Raw genomic sequence first — 18,879 nt, forward strand, 5'->3', positions numbered from 1 at the left:
TAACGAACCTTTATATATGTTTGTGCTAATTGCAAAACCACCAATACTACAAATGTTGAATGGCTTCAATCACCTCCCAAACGGTCGTCGACTTCAATCAAAGAGTCGCTCATTATCCGTAGGATATGGCACAGTTCTTTCGCATTCCACTTCCCAACCTCTTCTAACAAGCTCGCAAACTCGAGTAAGATCATCTTGGCAGCATTATATCCCGCTTCACACACTGTTCCAGAGAAGCTAATACTTCCTCCATTATGTATAAACTGACTGGCGGTGTTATCCCCAGCATTCTCTACTATAGACGTTGGATCACAAAGATTTGTCCAGTCAACATCGTTGAGTAACTCGAATGACTCTGTGTCAGCATCAGTATGTCCTTCGTTCGGCTTCATCATGAACACATAAAGTCCTAGGACAAGCGCAGCTGTGAATAAAGACATATCGGAATGCAGCATAACGCCGTCGTTTGCTCTTCGACGACTCATGGCGACATAGATCCCCGCGGCGTGGAGACAGGCTCGTCGTGCATGTTGGGTCTGACTCCAATTGGAGATCTCTTGCAATGCAGCGTATGCGCTCTCAGCTCCGTTGCGACCAGAGGCCATTTCGAAGATCTCAAGATTGGCCAGTACATTGAGGTTCAAGAAGTGCCACTGCGCGATACAGTTGGGATTTCTATACCGAAGAAACCTCGAGTAGTTTGTGTAGATGTCGCCCAGCACACGTAACATGCTGTTACCAGTCTCAGTCGATGCATCCACACTTGCGGTAAGCCCCTCTCTATTGCTGTCACTTGCTCCTCTTATTTGATGTTGATGCTGGAGAATGCGAGCCCAGACAACAGAGAGCAAGCCAGTCATTCCAATAGGCGACGTCTCTTGGAGTGGCGTCAATGTGATGGACGGAGTGTGCATTCGTATTGTAACAGGGTCTGTAGTTGCACTTGTGCCAGCATTGCGACAGCTCCTCCACGACCTTGCTGACGAAGAGCGGTACAGGTCGATCGACGTCGACATCTCCAATTGCACCACGGAAGTACAGATGAGTGGCTCTGTGTTTAGTCTTGAGGCCCACCATGCATCGATCATGATCAACGTCGATATTAATCTTCATACAATCACCATGGTCATTATTTGCAAATCTTAGGGACTAAGCGTAGCATACCTCTTGAAGCTTTCTGTTCGAGCCCATGCCTTCCACGCCCAGTCATCGCTCTGCGCTGGGTCATGAATGGCTCTGGCCGAGTTTGCCTGACTGAGTAGATTGTCGATGCTGAACGATGAAGGTCGTGGCATCAGTAATCCCGACATTTTCACGAGCTATAAGTACATGATGTCGTCAGCTTCTACCGGAATGAGTGACATGGTATTTCTTCAACATACGTTCATCGTCTGGTTGTAAAGCATCCTGGATAAAAAGGTATCGCGAGAACCCTACAAGCAGTCTCAGCATCGAATCCCAAGGTCCGAGAGGGGAGCTTACATGTGGTGAGCTTATTGACCAAGCCATCAGTAGCAATGCCGCCGATGCAAGACGCTCAACGAGCTGTGCCAACCCTTCTGGGCCGAACGATGGTGTCGCTAATTGTGAACAGCACTTCTCGGTAGCTGCCTGTACATAGTCAGTATGTTACTTCACTCGGATACGGGCGGCAGTGAGATTACAGGCAAGTAGTGTGCTGTGAAAGGCTTCACATATGATGAATCGAGAATGGCCAGTCCCAAGAGACACAAGGAAAAGACGACTGAGTTAGATGCTGACTTTGCTGAAAACGTGGGTTGGTGAATAAACGGGACAAGAGAATGAGGCTGTCGAAAGGCGATAGTGAGACCGAGATTTAGTAGTCGCGCCGGTAGAAAGTCAACGCTGGACCCAGGCGAACCGAACTCTCGGATGAGATCCTGTCTCTTTTCTTCGTCCATTCCCCATCGCGATTCATTCTCAGTGCCGATTGTCGAGCTTGGCGATGACTGTGAAATAGAGACATCTGTGAAGATGCCGTCGCCCCGGTAGTTCACCACGTCCGCCCAGATTTTGGAAGCAATCTGACTTGCTGAGTGCGTTCGGTTCCGGGGCCATAGCGCAGCAACCCTAGCGAAGCGCTCCAGCGGGATGCTGCTGACAGGGTCGACGCTGTTGCTCGAGGCCTGCGAACCACGGACGCCGGGTGAAGTCTCGCCGAGACCAAAATCAAGAAAGTCTAGATGACTGAGGTTCGGTTGTAAGAATTCCAAAGCACCAGCATAATGCAATAAATCCGTATTGCTCATTGATGTGAGGGCTGCTTCATTATTTCCCCAAGGAGCTGACGAGGCTGCAGTGTGAGAATGGAATACATTTGCCCTGGTGCTCAACGACACTCCAGGACTAAGAAACTCGGCATTGGCGGTGAATAAGGTAGGGGTCGCTGTCTCTAGTGTCGTCTCTAGTGTCGTCTCTACCATATGATGCGAGAAGCCCATCGGCGATAGTTCATTATCATGCTGACCAATAGCAGGGGAGTGGTTCGCAGGTCGTCGACCATCGAAAGAGTCTTCCAAAGCCAGTTTCGCTGATTCAGTCGGTTGTTCGTGGAGAGCTTGGAGCATTGATACTGTAGCCAACGCATCAAGATCAGATGTTGAAAACTGCACCATCGAATTATCGACAGTTATAGAACTATCCTCCTGTTGTTGCGGCTGCTCATTATCGCGCATATGATTATTATCCTGCTGATCTGTCTCGCATTCTGAACCTTCTTCCGGCTCCGGCGGAGGTATTGAACACACGTTTATGGAATCGGCCAGGACACTCTGTCGGCGCTGTCGGCTCTTCTCGTTCGCTGAGACATCTGATCGTCGGCGCTCTCTTTGTGAAGTCTCGCTGTTTGGGTGAAAGTATCTAACGTGGCGAAGGAGGACATCGCTATGGCGGTCAATACCAGTGGTGACAGAGACTAGAGATGACTTCTTACCTCCGTGCATAGCCGCGACCGCATGTATCGCATCGATATGGCTTCTCCCCTGTATCTAAGCATGGGTCAATTTGGCGATTGAGATGGTTCCATGTGGGGATGATCTTACGACTGCGCTCGTGGCGGAGAAGATGCTCTGTCTTGTGGAACGTTCGATGACAGTATGAGCAGCCTTTCATGGTCCTAAAGACGCGCAGTTGGCATTGGGGGAAAATATCAGATAAGAAACACGAGTTCTAAACTATTCCGCAGGGTAAAATGAACACTCTAAACATGCAAAGGTCCATCAACAATGCTCTGAAGCTGCGGCTCCGCTGGTGCAGTCGGTACAATGACGAAATCTGGGGTTGTCGCGGGGTAAGAAAACATCAATCTCTCATCTGATGTTTCTGTCTCACATGCAAGGCATCTAACCAACCCCTGAGAAGGAGAAATGCGGTCTGGGCTCTGCTCTCAACCTGGTACCGCTTCATCTGCCGAAGCAGATCAAACAAGGTCAAGCGGAAGATCCGGGGTACATGGATTACAGAGGCTCAGCCTTTCCAAAGCAGCGAATCAGATTGTGTCGAGTTGAGTAGATGACCTTTACCCCGCAATCCTGATGATAGAGTTTAATAACAGCTTTGATAGCTCGGTTAAACGGGCGTTGGCAAAGAATTACCTACCCTGTATCAATGTGGGGCTTTCCATGAGCATGACCATGATGGTATGTGGGACAAGAATAGATGGGCTCTAGCAAAGCTAACGCGCTACTACAATTGCCGATGGAAGTATTGAGTAAAATTGATATTTATAGATAATATTTCGAAAGACTAACCCGGCCATGGCTGTAACTAGTTATATTGAGATAAAAAGGCTTCCGCACTCTCAAGCTCCCTCTTGATAGCTTCAACATGAGCCGCACTTCGGGGCTTGATATTGACCTTCTAGGGTAGTGGACACACCAAGTTCGCCGACGTATATGCATCTTGATCCGGCGGTTTAACCTTCCCCGTTACGGGATCAATTGGTTCAGAAAACTCAAACGCCCACAATAACTTGGCAGTGATTCGCCACATACTGCGCTCAGCCAGATGAATTCCAGGGCAGATACGACGTCCAGCATCATATCCATAGTGATGTAAAAGCAAGGTTAGCGAGTCGCTCTATATGTTATTGTTGAGGGATAGACTTATCTCGTGTCTCATAATCTGGACCAACGGCATACTCGTTGGCTCGCTTTGTATGAGACAGATAGCGGTCAGGATCGAAGGTATTCTCTTTCTGCTCTCTTAAGTTTCCTGGTATATAAGGTCTGGAATTACTTAGGTTGGTCTTTATAATCTTTTAAGCTTATATTCTAAGATAAGAGCTATAATACTATATGGAAAGAATATATCTAAATAGCAATATAGGATATTTTAGCCTTATTAGCTTTTATAAGTAGATATCCTATAACTAGAGCTTAAAATGCTATTTAGTAAATGTATATTAAGCTAGATTACCTTAAGCAGCAGGACTGAATGCTTAGTATGTTCTTCTCTTGCTTTTTACTTTATTGCTAGTGACAGGCAATAACGGTGGTACCAGGAGCGCCTGTAGACGAAGTGCTTGCTTATCCGCTTGCACAGGGCCAACAATCTTCTCTAAATGTCGTCATATGTCGTCTAATCCTTAGGACATTTCTTCAAAATTTGCCTAATTCTTAGAAACAAAAGAATGGACCCCACGCGACTTCACTAAGGGAAATACTAACGCCCTCGGCACTTGGTAGCAAGTGAAGTTGGTCCGAAATCGACGTCTCGGCGAACTTTGACCGTCACGAGCTAATTCTGTATGTACATTGCTCCGACCAAAGGATGATGTGCCTTTGCGGACTAGTGTTAGATTATTCGTATCCTACACACTCCATAAGGAAATTTAAAGTTGCATATCAAAAGCACCTACTTTGTTAATTATCTCTTCTGCAGGACGAAGTTATTCCATCATTGATCAAGCCTGACCAAGCACCTCTTCAGAATGGAAGCAGAAACGGCAACCGTAAGCAGCCCCTTACAATGTTATCCTACGTTCAACATACCTAAGATATTTTGATAGGCTCCTGGGGATGTACCTGTCTTCGATGCGATGACGACGGTGTTAACCGCGGTGCTCGTCTCTCTAATCGCCTATTTCGGTCCCCTGCACGACCTCCTCTTCCAAACCTCGACAAAAGCAAAGTCGTTTGGGGTAGATACAGACGACGACTCTGATGTCTCAAGCCATAAATGCATTATTAAGAGACTATAAGAGGAAGAAAAGAATTGCGTGGTCCTGTTTGGATCACAAAGCGGAAACGCACAGGAATTCGCCGAGAAGCTGGCGCGTGAAGCCCATACCCGATTTTCCCTACGTGCCACAGTCGCCGAGATCGACGAGTATACTTACTAGAACTTGCATAAACTGCCTGAGAATACCATTGTATTCTTTATCCTTGCTTCATATGGCGACGGGGAGCCAACGGATAACTCGGAACAGTTTTATAACCTTTTAACGAACAAGGACGATAATGGACCATTCGACAGGCTTCGGGAACATGGCCTTCAGAACCTTTCATACTCCGCTTTTGGGTTGGGAAATAATAGCTATGCCCACTTCAACGCTGTGGTCCGTAAAGTCGATGAGAGACTACAGCTTTGCGGTGCCAGACGCCTCGGCCCTGTTGGGGAAGCTGATGACGACAAGGGAACAAACGCCGAAGATTTCATCGAGTGGAAAGATAAAATGTGGCCTCATGTCATGGAAGCGCTTGATCTGGTTGAGCAAGAGGCTGGAGAGCGGGAGCCTGCTCTCGAGGTGGTCGAGATACCAAACCACCATGGCCCAATCTTCCAGGCGGATTACACAGACAGGAACCTCGAACAACAGGCACAAGTAGTTACAAACCACTGCTCCGCACCTATTTGGGACTCAAGAATTCTTCCAGATGCTGGTGGCCGGTCCTACATACATGTCGAGCTCGATATCAAGGACAGCAAACTTGACTATCAGACCGGCGACCATCAATTCCGACATCGAAGTCGAGCGATTCTTGAGGATATTCGGGCTATGGGACAAGCGACACGAGGCAATTCGTGTAAGACCCCTCTCGGATGATCTGAGCCCGCCCTTTCCGTCTCCATGCAGCTACCAATCCGCGGCTCGTTTTTACATCGATATCTGCGGGCCTGTCTCCCGTGAAGTCGTATCTACCATTGCGAATTCTGTTTCAGATACTAAGCAGAAGACGAAGCTTCGCCAACTCGGAAAAGATAAAGAGGCATTCTTGTCGCTTGCAGAGGGTAACTTTTATAACATTGCTTCCACGATGGAGACTTTGTTCTCAGGAGAGACGGTTACGTTACCGTTCGCAATCATTATCGAGGCGATGCCGAGGCTGCAGCCAAGGTACTACTGCATATCTTCGTCTTCCACCCTTGATGCTGGTAAAGTGTCTATCACTGTCGCTATCGAGTCGTTTCCCATTCAAAAGACAAACCGACATTTCTCGGGCGTTGCGACGAACTTCATCTTAGACGTTGCTTCCACCGAAAATGAAGTTATGTTAAGGAGCCGAGTGCAGCTGATATCCTACACGTTGCCGACGAAACGCCCTCACTTACAGCCCTCTCTCTCAGCCTTTGTCCGGACTTCGACATTTCGACTACCGTCTGATCCGGCAATACCCATCCTCATGGTTGGTCCTGGCACTGGCGTTGCCCCCTCCCGTGGATTTGTCAGAGAACGGGTCGCTATGCATCGACAAGGGAAGGGTTTTGCGCCCATGACGCTATTGTATGGCTGCCGCAAGAGGACTGAAGACTTCTTATATGAAAAGGAGTGGAAGGTAAGTTATCCTGTGGCCTTTATGATTGTGTAATACTAATATGCCCGTCATCAAAGGCATATGCCTCTGAGCTGGGTTCTAAGTTCAGGATGTACACAGCATTCTCGCGAGAGCAGAAGCACAAGGTATACGTTCAAAATCTTATACTCCAGCAATCGAAGAACATAGCTTCGCTTATCCAGAACGGCGGGCATGTGTATGTTTGCGGCGATGTGGGCATGGGCAGGGGAGTGACAAAGACCCTGTGCAAGGTCCTTGCTTCTGAGACCAGTATGTCTTTGGATGATGCACAGAGGGAGTTGTCCGATATGCGACATTCACATCGATATCAGGTTTGTGTCTCGTGGTCGTTCTGATCAGTCTAGCTAACATGGTGATAGGAGGATGTCTGGTAGCACACGAGCCATAGTAGATAGACATCTAGTGACATTGGAGGTCAGAATCGCGATGGCTACAATTACGTTAGGGTGTATGAACACTATGCTTCACTTGAGGATTACCTTATTAATATCCGCTTTGAAATCACTATCACATGTTTTCTTTAAATGGTCAGACGGGAGTAATATAACGGATTTTGATGATCGAAAGTTGAATCCAATTGATCTGAAGTACTATGTAGTCAAATGTTGCCTGTAAGGTTAAGCTTCAGGCTGCTAACAAGGGTGATAAGGACACGATATTGACCTTAGCGACTACAGATCCTTCTGGCCTCTCCAACATGTTCTCCACTTACTAGCTAGTCAGATCGCCAGCGGTTTGCCATCGGATGGAAAAGTAGGGGCAGTGTCATCCTCAGACAACTCCTGGAACTCCATCACAGCCTTTTTGTTGTACTCTTTGTACTTGACCTCTCCCTTGTGGTCTATCCAGACCTGCACGACCTTGAATGCGACGATGAAAGAGTCTGATTCACCAAAGCGGGATTGCACGACGATTTTTCTGTCACTGGCGAGGTTCACGGCTAACGAGACGAGGCGGTTTCGAGGAAGAGAAAAGTCGCGTCCAAAAGCCACGCGGCTAGTGAACCTGGATGAGGAAGACGCACCACGGGCAATCTTCAGTCCTGTGACCATGTACACTGGTCGCTTGTACCTGCTTGATGGCTTGTGAGACTCGCCAAGATTTTCGATGGTATCCTTGACGTAGGACTCGGTCGGGTTGAAGGCAAGGGTATCGAGATGCTTGCATGAGACTACCATGTAATCACCCTCGCGGCGTCGGTCGAGTGCACATGGGCCTCGACCAATCAGACCTAAGGCTTGTTCAGTCAAAGGATGATGATTCGAGTGAAGGTTGTAGATGTCGATATCGACTGACTCTTGAGTCTCGACAGGAAGTAGCTGCGAGGCCGGGATCGCCTGGACATGCCGCTGGTTCAGAGGATAAAATTCATCAAGGGCGCCGAGGATGGTGCCGAGTTTGATGGGTCCCTGTGGGGGTGGTCCGGTGGTGAAGTTTGGGGCGAGAAAGTACTCCTTGACCATGTTTGCGAATGAATTTTCGTTCGAGGTATAGAAGAGTGATGAAAGAATTGACTGTGAGCTGATGAGGTTGTGGGATTGTAAGGTTGTGAGGTTGTGAGGTTGTGAGGTTGTGAGGTTGTGAGGTTGTGAGGTTATATAGTCTTTGGCCAGAACACAGAAAAGTAAAGAACATAAATGAAAGATAGAGAGAGAGATAGGTGGGACGTGAACAAACGAAAGCGCTCTTGTTGAACAAAGCCACTTGTCGGTGGAACAACGGTACACTCACAGTGATTCACTGCACAGTGCCTTGTTGGCTCTGTACGAATTGAGCTTGTCGTCTACGGACACTGGCAAGTGGAAGAAAACATGATCGAATTGAGTTGTTCTCTAGGTATTTACATCGCCGAAAGGCTTTTTAGAGCTACTGTGATCAGTGCTCTGCGCTAAAGCCGCCCTTCCCCCATCGCTGATTACGGTGAGGAAATGATTGTAGAACAAAGATGCTCAATAAGGTCGACCTTGAAATGAAATACACTCATCCCCCAAATTGAAGGGGTTCGAAAGTATTCGAGCCCCACTAAGTATTGTAAATGTGAAACTTGTCGGGATCTGGTTTTTAGATTGTCGGGCAAACTGTGTTAGTGTAACAATGTCGAAGAATAGTCTTGCATGCCGAGGGAAGTCTTGGGGTTTGAATCTGGAATTGAACCTGTATTCATTCTTAGCTATAATCTCTTAATCCCTTTAGAGCTTGCTGTTAACAAATGCCAAAGCTTCTTTTCCATAAATGCTGACATATTGCTGGTGGTGGTTGGAGTCGTTTCCATTGCAGCAGAAGGGATCCTGAGAGTCACAGTAGATCTGCACCTTGTCTGCGTTGGGGCAAGTGAAGCCCGCAGGTCTGGCATCGAACTGTATATTCTTAGCAGTGTCACATAGAAAGCGATGATATAACTTACACCGCCGGCAGTGCATGTGCCGACTCCGTAAGATAGACCGCTCACGAATCGAGGGTCCCCGAGCATGATGACAGCCTTGACCTGTTGGACTGCACTGGCGGACAGAGGAACGGATGAATCAGATATGCCAGCCCCAGAGTCAGGCCCACCGCAGATGTTGTTGTCCATGATTTGACCGCCCTACTTGCCATTAGTTACCAATAATATCGGATGACCGAGTGAGAGCTCTTACCTGAGAGTAACCAACCAGAACAATCTTTGTCTGAGGGCAACGCTGGTTCAGACCGTTCACAGCAGTGGTAACAGCTTGTGTACCTTGCTTCGCAGAGTCACCGTACTGAACACCACCACATGAAGCCTGGCCACCACAAGCAGGGTAGTCAATAGCCTCTGAAGTCGCGCCAGGGTGATCAGCCTTGATCATGTCAACTAGTTGGCCAGCCGATCCAAAACCCGGTGCAACTGAAGTTTCACGAGCGCCAAAAATGTGAATGTCAGGACACGACTGAGCCTTGACCGCCAAAATGTTGGCTAAGATAAGAAGAGTGGAGTCGAGAGAAGCGCGCATTTTGACGATGTGTATCTACTAAGGGATAGTTATGTTGCCAGATGAAATCGAGGCCGTTCGTCTGCTATTTAAACACGGAAATAAACAAGGATCTCACAACGCATGAATATTTCAAGAGCTAATCGACTGACATACGAACGATTCCTCGCTGTTGTTTCAACCTGATTGACAGGTTTCATCAGACAGGGATGAGGCATTGGTGGGTAATTAAGATTGAATGGGTCTGAATCTGTCTGAAACATCTTTTGTAGCAGTTTGCATGACATTTTATAACAGCCGAAGCTTGGATCGAATAATGTCCGTTTTAACGTTACAGTTTCAGGAACCGATCGAGCCGACGGCCCGATGAACAGACTTCTTGCAAAACCTCCTAGCGTTATCCTTGGCCCATACTTTCGCGAAGGATCTGAATGACCTCTTTTCTATTTTTCTTCTCAGCTCGAGATAGAGGTGTCTCGCCATCTTTATCCTTGTCTTCTGGTCGAGCGTTATATTTGAGTAGGAGACGAACAGCTGTCTCGTCACCTAGCTCGGCAGCATGAGATAGCGGAGTTCTCCACCTCTCTATGGGCTTTCTCGTTTCCGTATATTTTCGCGGCCCCCAGACCGTCTAAGCGTGGTTCTGTTAGCATACGATTCTCTTCTTTGTGGACTACATATTCGTTACCACAAACCAAATGGTCCAAGCCCCTAATCCTAAGCTACCGAAAATATTTACTGCCGTGATAAGCTATAGATATGAACGTCAATATTAATGCATGCATTCTGTCATCGTCACATGCCATTACTTACCCTACCAGTTGCCAGATATACAACTGCTTCACCGCACGCCCATCGTCCAATCTAAGCGTAGTTATATTAGCATACGATTCTCTTCTTGACATACTAGGTATTCATCACCCCAACTAATCCAAGCAACACAGTTCCTAGCTGCACAAGCTATTGAAACGAATGTCAGTTTCAAAATACCCATTCAGTAATACTCAAGGAGCATCACTTACCGCAATAATGCTCGGAGACGAAACCTTTTCACTATACACCAGCCATCTTAGCAGATAAATTGACCGAGAACGGCGCCTGCGCTCCACCATGTAGTTATGGTCAACTTGGGAGCCTATTTTGAGCAAAAGCTCGATCGCGGCGATATTACCCCTCTTTATAGCATAGGAAAGTGGTGTGTAACCATCCTCATCCATATCATCCCTACCTCGCCAACCACCAGTTTCGAGAAATAGCTCTATAATACCCACATCACCATGCTCAGCAGCATAATGGAGCGGCGTCTTCCCAACCCAATTTTTCCGGTCTGGTTTGGCGCCATTGTCCAGAAGGCTTTTCACAACAGCCACGTGACCAGATCCTGCTGCAATAATAAGCGGTGTGTTACCCCAAAAGTCTTCCACTTCCAAGTCGGCTTTGACGCCAACTTCATCTGCCCTCGTTAGAATACCTCTTAAGGCTCCTATCCATCCATTCTGAGATATTATATGGATCATTCTTTTCTCAATTTGGTCCTTTGACACACTTATGACCAAATGCCCAAATCTCATACTTGTTTGACCGAAGCGGCCCAGAGACGCATCTGAGGGCCAACGGAATGATTCCTGAAGGTTTTCCGGAATGTGATTTGCATGAAATGTCCACCAACGTTTCGCATATGATAGAAAGGGAAATTTTGACTCGCATTTGTGTTTTCTCCGTTGATCTTCATTTGCCGTTAGATGAGCATGGAGCATCTCTAGGTATCGAACGCAGATCTGAGTCAGTCGATAGTGTGCTGATATGGCTGTTTGTTCTGTATCAGTGCTTTTATGGAGAGATGGCAGTCCCTTATCGACGAAAAAGTCCTTCACAGACTGGTGAATGAAATGAACGATTCCCTCAGTGGGCTTGTACTCGATGAGTCCGCGCCCGAGCTTTGTAATTCTCCATTCCATGGCCGCGGCGTGGATCCGAAATTCCTCCTCATTTTCGAATTGAAGTAACGATTCAAACTCCTGGTGAGCTAGAGACACAGCCGAATATAACTCAAGCAGAGTTAAAGGCCTTGCAGCAAAGCAAATGCATTCGATAAGGTCGATGGAGTCCTGCTCAATTCTGTCGATGATTTCACTATAGAGTTTCTCCAAGGTTTGAGGGATCTGGCGGACTTCAGACTCGATCTTTAGTATGCCTATCTGCTCTTGATAGAGGCTCAACACTCTGGTCACAACAAGACTCGCCCATAGAAATACGCCTTCGGCGTGCTTCGAGATGTAGTCAGCAATCTTAGACCCTGTCTGTTCCTGGAATGAACTCAGTTTATTCTCAACGAAGAGGGATATGTCTTTCGCATTCTCTGTGTCAATGCATATCCCGAGCGTACAATTGAGGTTGAGAATAGGATAGTGACGACAGGTGAAGCAGATACGAAAATATTTTAGACGGTCCGATAAGGGTCTGTGAAGTAGAGAATTGAACTCGTCAGCCAATTCCTCTGCGCTCTTTTGGCCGCATTCGTCTAGAGCGTCAACGAATAATATTATGGGATGAGTTTCCAAAGTCTTCCATAATGCGATCCGGGTGTAGTGAAGGACCTCAGAGGTTTTCCACTCCCAGCTCTCGTCGGACATGTCCAGATGAATATATCTTTGCCTGTATGTTATTTCCATGGCCTCTAGTGCCCCAGGAATCTTGCTTTGCAACTGGCAGAGGAGCGAGCGATAGAGGCCATCTGGCGTTTTTTGGAGTTCGGTACCACGGCCATTGAAAAAGAAGGAAAGGACCAGAGGCATCTCTTTCTGGTTTTTCGATGCTATGGTATTGTCAAGAACGTATCGCAGCAACGTCGACTTCCCAGAACCAGGCTTCCCTTTAATCCACAATAGAGATCGATCGCGGGATTCCCATGTCTGGTAGATTTTGTGTTGGAAAATCCAATGGCATGTACCGGCAGCTTCAGTCTTAATCTCTGTCGGCCGAGCACTCATTTCTTTGAAGAAAAGCGATCTGAGGAGAAGCTCCGACAGACTCAGCTCTCTAGGCGGTCGGGAGTGGACTACATGGTAATGGATCAGTGACACGAAACAGAAGTATATTTGTAATTGCTAAGCCTTACCATGCTGTGTAACTGGGGCAAAGTAAGCAGTGCCGGAACCGCTGTTTTCGTTATGATTGCCGGCGTACTTATTCCCAGCGACATTATCTCCCGATCCATAATGTGTTTGGCTGATAGCTTCCTCCTCTGGTAGTGAGGTCTCCATGCTCGACATAGCCCGAATGGCCTCGGAGAGCTTCGCAACCTGAGCCTCAGTGGCTGCTTGGGCCGCATGGTTTTGTACCAAAAGTTTCACATCCTCCATCATCCCTTGAGATAAGACCTCCACACGGTGTCCCTTGCCTAGAGACCGCACCACCAAGGCATAACGCCTGAAACTGGATGAATCTTCAGAGGGCTCAACAGCCTTAAATAATTTCTCCAACTTCTCGGCCTTTTCTCTACAATGTTTCAGAACCGCCTTTATGGCCTCATTCGTTCCTTGATTGGCGGAAGTGCTTAGGTACTTTTCGACAGCTTGGAGGATGTCTCGAACGATGGGTAACTTGTCGGCCACTTCACGAAATGCTGGTGGTAGGTCCTTGGCGTTTTTGAGCGCATCGGAAAGCTTGCCGATAGTCTCAAGAATTGTGAGAATCCCAGAGATTAGACCGACTACCTCGATGCCTGACATTTGGTGATCAAGTAGGGCAGCGAGTAATAATCAATGGATGTGAAAAATATCGGAAGCGAAAAGTGCGAATTCGCTATTAATTTACCAGCATCGAAAAGGCTGGCAAAGGAAAAAAGTTAAAGATGGTGATAGTCGAGAAAAAGAAGGAAAACTAAGTCACTTGTAGGTTAATCCATTCATCAAAAGGCGATAATGGGAACCCATTGTGAGATTCAAATTAAGCACGATATCACACCGCTACTCAACAAAATGGCCAACAATGGATGTGCATCCGTGAAGACTTTTTCAGCTCCAGGGCCTGTGTCATCCTGATAGGATAAATGATTGTGGCTTGCAGCAAGTACTTTTTTCCAGCCAGTAAAAGTTTTCTGTCATTGTGATTTTCAACCCCCAGGTCTTCAAGGCTGTCAGCCTGCTTGGCAGGGCACTTTCATCGACCGACTCTTGACCGCCAAGCTGCGCACAATAAGCCTATCAGGAAGGTCTTTATTGTATGGGTAATGACGTGGCACGCAAAAGACTAAAGTCCGTTGCGTGCAAAGCAGGGCAGCCTAAATACTGCGACAGATGAGATTGTGATGTGAGACACATGATCTAAAAATAGAATCGGTAAATATCACGACGCTAATCGGTACAGTAGGTGTGTGCCAATAGCATGCCTACTAGGCCTCGCTACGTAAAACTTCCAGTAATTCCTGAAACTCATCAGATCTCATCTCCCAACTTTATCATTTCCACTACTAATTCGGTCTACGGCGTTCTTACCCTGCTCATTCGTCACCGCACGGCAATCACTAATATTATCACGACATCTACCGTGTCCTTAATCGAGTTCTTTCAGTTTGTCGGCTTGATATGTCCCGTTGGGGTGTCATAGGCTTTCACTATCTATCAATCTACCGCGCCCTTTGCCTTTAGAATAGACCTTATATTGGCTCGGAATATTATTTATTGGCTCAACCTTTTAACGTGGGATTCGTTTCCGGTGACTCATGATGCCCTTTATCCAATGCAACCCTTGGCGCTGGGTGCCTAACAACTCTGATCTATATCTGTAGATCTTCTCTCGCATCTAGCAGGAGACTCATGGCTTCTATTTCGCCATCGCTAACAGCATGTCGAGTCAATCCTGCCATATCATGAACCAAATATACTAGACCCTGTGGAAACCACCTTGGACCGTCCAGACCTCTCCAGAATTGTATCAACCGCCCCCAAAAGCTCATGGTCCCGACCAGGTGCAGCGACAAGATTGGCTACCACTGGCAGATACTCAATCTTGTTACTGATCTTGGAATGGTACGGCATCTCTCCAATTGGCACAACGACATCGGGGCTTCCAAAAATTGGCGGTAAAAATAGTTGATCACATGCTGACTGAGTCTTAGGTGATTCAACCTTCTCGTCACGATAGACAGGTTTGACTTCAGCGACAGGAAGAATGACAAACGTCTCAAAGTTCTCGTCCCCGAAGAATTGATCGTGCAGCCACTTTCTGTAAACAAGCAACCTTTGAGTAGCTTCTTCATGCTCGGCGTCGGAAACAGAGGCTCCTAGAGTCCATCTTCGTCGAACAAAGGGGATTAGATAAGGTTGTTGGCCATGATGTCTCTCGGCGTATACTTGTCTGAAGCTTGCTGTTGAGTGGTAGAACTGATAATAAAAGGTTCTCCGAATAACATCATGGAGATACTGCTCAATGTCGCCAGAAGCCTCTGGTGGATGTGACTGATGCCAAGAGCTTCTGATAGAGAGTGGGATTATAGTAGCTGGAAGATGTGTCTCAAGATCTTGTATGAAAGAGTCGATAATCTTCATTTGTTCTAGATTTCCTGTTGGAAGGTAATCTAGTGGGTAGAAGAGACGATATGGTCGTTTCCTGACATCCAATAGAGCTGCAATCCAAGTCTTCGCGACGCGCCGTATAACATCGAGACTTCTCGCAAACACGCAAGGCGTATCAAACATTGCATAAGTCTTGACCAGACCCCTCAAGGATATAGAATCATGAGAAGGCCTGAACTGCCAAACGCCATTCACCAAAGCCGGCCGACGACCACTTCCACTTGTATCTGTGCCGATCGCACAATCAAGCCAGCCGTAAGCCGCAACAGCTGCAGCACTTCCACTGCTACTCCCCGCGGGAGATTGATACCCATCTCCTCTAGGATTAAAGGCTGTTGAAAAGTCAACGGCATCCATGGGCTCTTCTCGGGCTATCATTGAGCTTAGTTTCGTCACTCCCAGTATTTGTGCGCCGTCATTGATCAGTGCTTGGATCACGTCGGCTGTGAGAGTTGCAGGCTCGCTGAGTTCGTAGTAAGCCCTATTGCAAAGTGATGTTTTCATGCCGCGAAGGAGAAAACAGTCCTTTACTGCAACACGTAAGTTTGGCAGGGAGCTGGCAACGAGCGTTGGTGCTCTAGACGGAACAGCTATGGCAAGACAGCTATTAGATGTACTTGCGGCCCCGAGTTGCTCAAACACCGTCAATGGTGGCCTTTTCCGTATCAGTGGTAGGCAGAGGCTTCAATCAGCAAGTTACTTACAACTCCAGTTTCGATTTCAACCCCGAGAAAAATGCTTCCTTCTCGTCATTGTACAAGCTACAGACGGGGTGAAGCTTCTGATCAGTGTAGAAATAAGGACCCGTAGGAAGATGGGTTTCGTCGCCTTCAACGACAATCTCGAACCACTTCATTCCAAGTTCCTGCAAATATTCCCATGAATCCTGAGGCACATCTAGACCATGATTCGGGATAGTAATTATGACACCTGAAAGGGACAGGCTACGATCATACACATCACAGCCATCCAGCTTATCCAGGTATGTCTCCAGCCACGCTTCGCTAAGGACTACACCGTCGAGGTTTGCGAAGACGGTCACGAGTTGAGATTCGGGGGAAGTGTTGTCTTGGGACTGGAACTAAGCAAGGGGTCAGATGTAAAGTTCATATGGTGTTGGGTGGATCAACGTACAGGAATGGCTTCTGTGGTAACATATCGCCTACCTCCAGCCTCAAAAATAATAGTAAAGTTGGGAGAAGCCATCGGACGAGTTATATGATTAGCTTTCGCCGGTCAATATTGGAGAACAATGAAGTTTTCTGTAGCATCGTAACAGCGAGGAGGTTGGTTTCGCTGAGTAATCGTCCGCCGCAGAACAAAGAACAAGGACATGATTGAGGGGGCGAACCAGCCACAGCTTCAACAAGCCAATAACTTCGTCGCGTATCTAATGGTTACAACGCCCTTACTATTCATTGCAGATTACGTCGTACATGGGCATTTTACCTCGAACAAAGAACGCCCAATTCTTATTTAGACCTGCTCGTGATTTGCGGAGAAGCTTCATTTTAAGCTTCCAACTTATTACCTCATCCCAACCAATAAATTGTCATTAATTAGTCTAGGCATCCTTTTCATGCCCAACATCACCGAAGGATCTAAACAGAAAAGCTTGAGTTATTAATTACTTTCCACCGTACCATTCGAGACCCTGCAAACTGCCAACTAGGCAAGCTAAGAGCTGCTGTAAGACGGCACAGATGAAGCTAACTTTCAGCTTTAATCGAAGATTGGGCCAAGATCATCCTACTTCTTATGTGAAACTAGCCTTACGTCCCTTGATGTAACCTCATGGATATCACCATGCCTTTTCGAGCTAGGAGTGCGAGAGGCGCGACTATAGAGACCGCAAGGGACAAGTTGATGTATGGCTCGCGATGGTCACCTGCAACTAGCAGCGGCGCAATCTTACCCGAATCCAGGTTGTAGGTCTGTCGGATAACTATAAAGGACCCCGACTTCCGCTGGTAGGACCCGCGCCCTCAACAAGCTACCTCGACTCATTCTCTCTGTCCCGGTTAATACCGCAGTTTCTCATAATGAAGTTCACCACCGCTCTCCTCCTCCTCATCCCCCTTGCCGCCGCTGGCCCCGCCATCAGCACTGCCGAGGGTCTCCCAGACCTCGCTACCTCCGGCGAAGACGGCTACAGCCTGTCCCACGGCGAGGCTCTCCAACTTGCTGCCAAAGTCTGCCCTGCCAAGTTTCCCCGAAAGTGCTCCATTGGCAACTTCTGCTGCCGGACTAAGAAGTGTTGCAAGAAGGAATGTTGCAAAAATACCGCGAGATACTGCAGTGCCGGTCGATGCTATCGATGAACGATGATGGGGGAGGAATAGGTCGTTGGCAGGCTGTCATAGATGTAGAATTGCGGGTATGAGTGGTATGACTGAATATTTTACATGAGGATCTGATCTGCATCGGTCTGGAGGGGTCTTGAATCCAGCCTCAAATCACTGCGTCCTATCAAGAGATTTTGCTTTCATATCGTATGTCCCTCAACATCCTCATTCCAGGCAGTTCCTGGCTCCTGATTGCACAAGTAACGTAGAATACCGTCTGTGAAGCCATCCTCCAACTCCACCAAAAGGGTCCTCCTCGTCACTCGCTTCTTTCCTTCCATCAAACGTGATGCACTGAAGTTTGAGAACGGCCACCTGCTTTGCGTCATCGAGCTCTGCGCGAATCTCAACGAGATTGTCAACGTCCATCGGTGAAGGAGGTGACTGGTGAGGATCAAAGCAGCCTCTCAACGTGATACATGTTGGTGTTTTTGATAGAACAACGAAATGGTTGGTGAAATATGTGCCTGTTGCGTGTCAGAAGAAGGGATACCAAAATCAGGCATAGCATACCTGGTTCATAGGTAGATGCCAGAAGATCCTGTTTCTCCCACAAGTCACTCTTGTTCGCCTCGTTCTTGAAGAGTGTCATAATCCTTCTCTGGATACCATAACCTGCTCACCATCAGCATCACGCCGGCAATACGAGTTTTGTGAGCCTTACCAAATCCTCCCCACATTCCCGCCATGAACCTCTCAACCAGCTTTGTCCCTCCCTTCTTTGCATCTTCCAAAATCGCCTTATCCAGCTTGTCGAACGGCACCTCTCTCACACATGAGTCGGCAGAGCCCGGTTTATTCCAAGGATTGATCAGCGTCAGCAGCGGATGCTCATACAACGATCTGCCATTTTCCGGTCCAAAGGGCTCAAAGTAACATTCTCTTGTGACGAGGTGAAAGCTTGCTGCACCGGTAATTGAGACTCCGGCTGCTACTTTAGGTGCAAGAATTAGCCGTTGGCGAAAAAGAGGCGATATCCGAGACATGATTGGTGTTTTTTGCCAGGTTGACCAACAAATCTTATGCTGCTGAAAAAGGGAGAAGCTTCCAATAAATACTGACCCAATTTCGGACTCAATAGAATGCCGAGGTCCGGAAAGACAAGACTTATATAGATCTGAAACTCCACATATTCGGAACCGTTTCCATAATTCTCGGTTGCTTGGACAAATTTGATGTTAGCAGCCCC

General features: G+C 47.4%; 6 protein-coding genes across 6 annotated transcripts; 1 reads left to right on the top strand and 5 right to left on the bottom strand.

Moving 5' to 3' along the window:
* Nucleotides 1–65: 65 nt before the first annotated feature.
* Nucleotides 66–2,963, bottom strand: FMAN_06990 (uncharacterized protein; the record flags this gene model as incomplete). Its single annotated transcript, XM_041830561.1, has 5 exons — nucleotides 66–1,107; nucleotides 1,165–1,319; nucleotides 1,383–1,433; nucleotides 1,483–1,611; nucleotides 1,665–2,963. 5 exons carry the CDS (start codon nucleotides 2,961–2,963, stop codon nucleotides 66–68), a joined length of 2,676 nt encoding a protein of 891 aa, XP_041681212.1.
* Nucleotides 2,964–4,951: 1,988 nt separating this feature from the next.
* FMAN_06991 (putative NCP1-NADPH-cytochrome P450 reductase) lies at nucleotides 4,952–7,192 on the top strand (the record flags this gene model as incomplete). Its single annotated transcript, XM_041830562.1, has 6 exons — nucleotides 4,952–4,972; nucleotides 5,030–5,161; nucleotides 5,363–6,047; nucleotides 6,184–6,797; nucleotides 6,854–7,129; nucleotides 7,178–7,192. 6 exons carry the CDS (start codon nucleotides 4,952–4,954, stop codon nucleotides 7,190–7,192), a joined length of 1,743 nt encoding a protein of 580 aa, XP_041681213.1.
* Nucleotides 7,193–9,007: 1,815 nt separating this feature from the next.
* FMAN_06992 (putative acetylxylan esterase precursor) lies at nucleotides 9,008–9,790 on the bottom strand (the record flags this gene model as incomplete). Its single annotated transcript, XM_041830563.1, has 3 exons — nucleotides 9,008–9,175; nucleotides 9,223–9,402; nucleotides 9,455–9,790. The coding sequence occupies 3 exons, from the start codon at nucleotides 9,788–9,790 to the stop codon at nucleotides 9,008–9,010; spliced, it is 684 nt and encodes a 227-aa protein (XP_041681214.1).
* A 376-nt stretch (nucleotides 9,791–10,166) lies between these two features.
* On the bottom strand, nucleotides 10,167–13,500 carry FMAN_06993 (uncharacterized protein; the record flags this gene model as incomplete). The annotated part of the gene is made up of 5 exons (XM_041830565.1): nucleotides 10,167–10,400; nucleotides 10,583–10,633; nucleotides 10,691–10,729; nucleotides 10,792–12,827; nucleotides 12,888–13,500. The coding sequence occupies 5 exons, from the start codon at nucleotides 13,498–13,500 to the stop codon at nucleotides 10,167–10,169; spliced, it is 2,973 nt and encodes a 990-aa protein (XP_041681215.1).
* Nucleotides 13,501–14,637: 1,137 nt separating this feature from the next.
* Nucleotides 14,638–16,551, bottom strand: FMAN_06994 (uncharacterized protein; the record flags this gene model as incomplete). Its single annotated transcript, XM_041830566.1, has 3 exons — nucleotides 14,638–16,000; nucleotides 16,050–16,426; nucleotides 16,480–16,551. The coding sequence occupies 3 exons, from the start codon at nucleotides 16,549–16,551 to the stop codon at nucleotides 14,638–14,640; spliced, it is 1,812 nt and encodes a 603-aa protein (XP_041681216.1).
* Nucleotides 16,552–17,855: 1,304 nt separating this feature from the next.
* On the bottom strand, nucleotides 17,856–18,676 carry FMAN_06995 (uncharacterized protein; the record flags this gene model as incomplete). The annotated part of the gene is made up of 3 exons (XM_041830567.1): nucleotides 17,856–18,157; nucleotides 18,204–18,305; nucleotides 18,355–18,676. The coding sequence occupies 3 exons, from the start codon at nucleotides 18,674–18,676 to the stop codon at nucleotides 17,856–17,858; spliced, it is 726 nt and encodes a 241-aa protein (XP_041681217.1).
* Nucleotides 18,677–18,879: the final 203 nt, after the last annotated feature.

Source organism: Fusarium mangiferae (assembly GCF_900044065.1).
Source record: "Fusarium mangiferae strain MRC7560 genome assembly, contig: FMAN_scaffold005, whole genome shotgun sequence".
Classification (NCBI taxonomy): domain Eukaryota; kingdom Fungi; phylum Ascomycota; class Sordariomycetes; order Hypocreales; family Nectriaceae; genus Fusarium; species Fusarium mangiferae.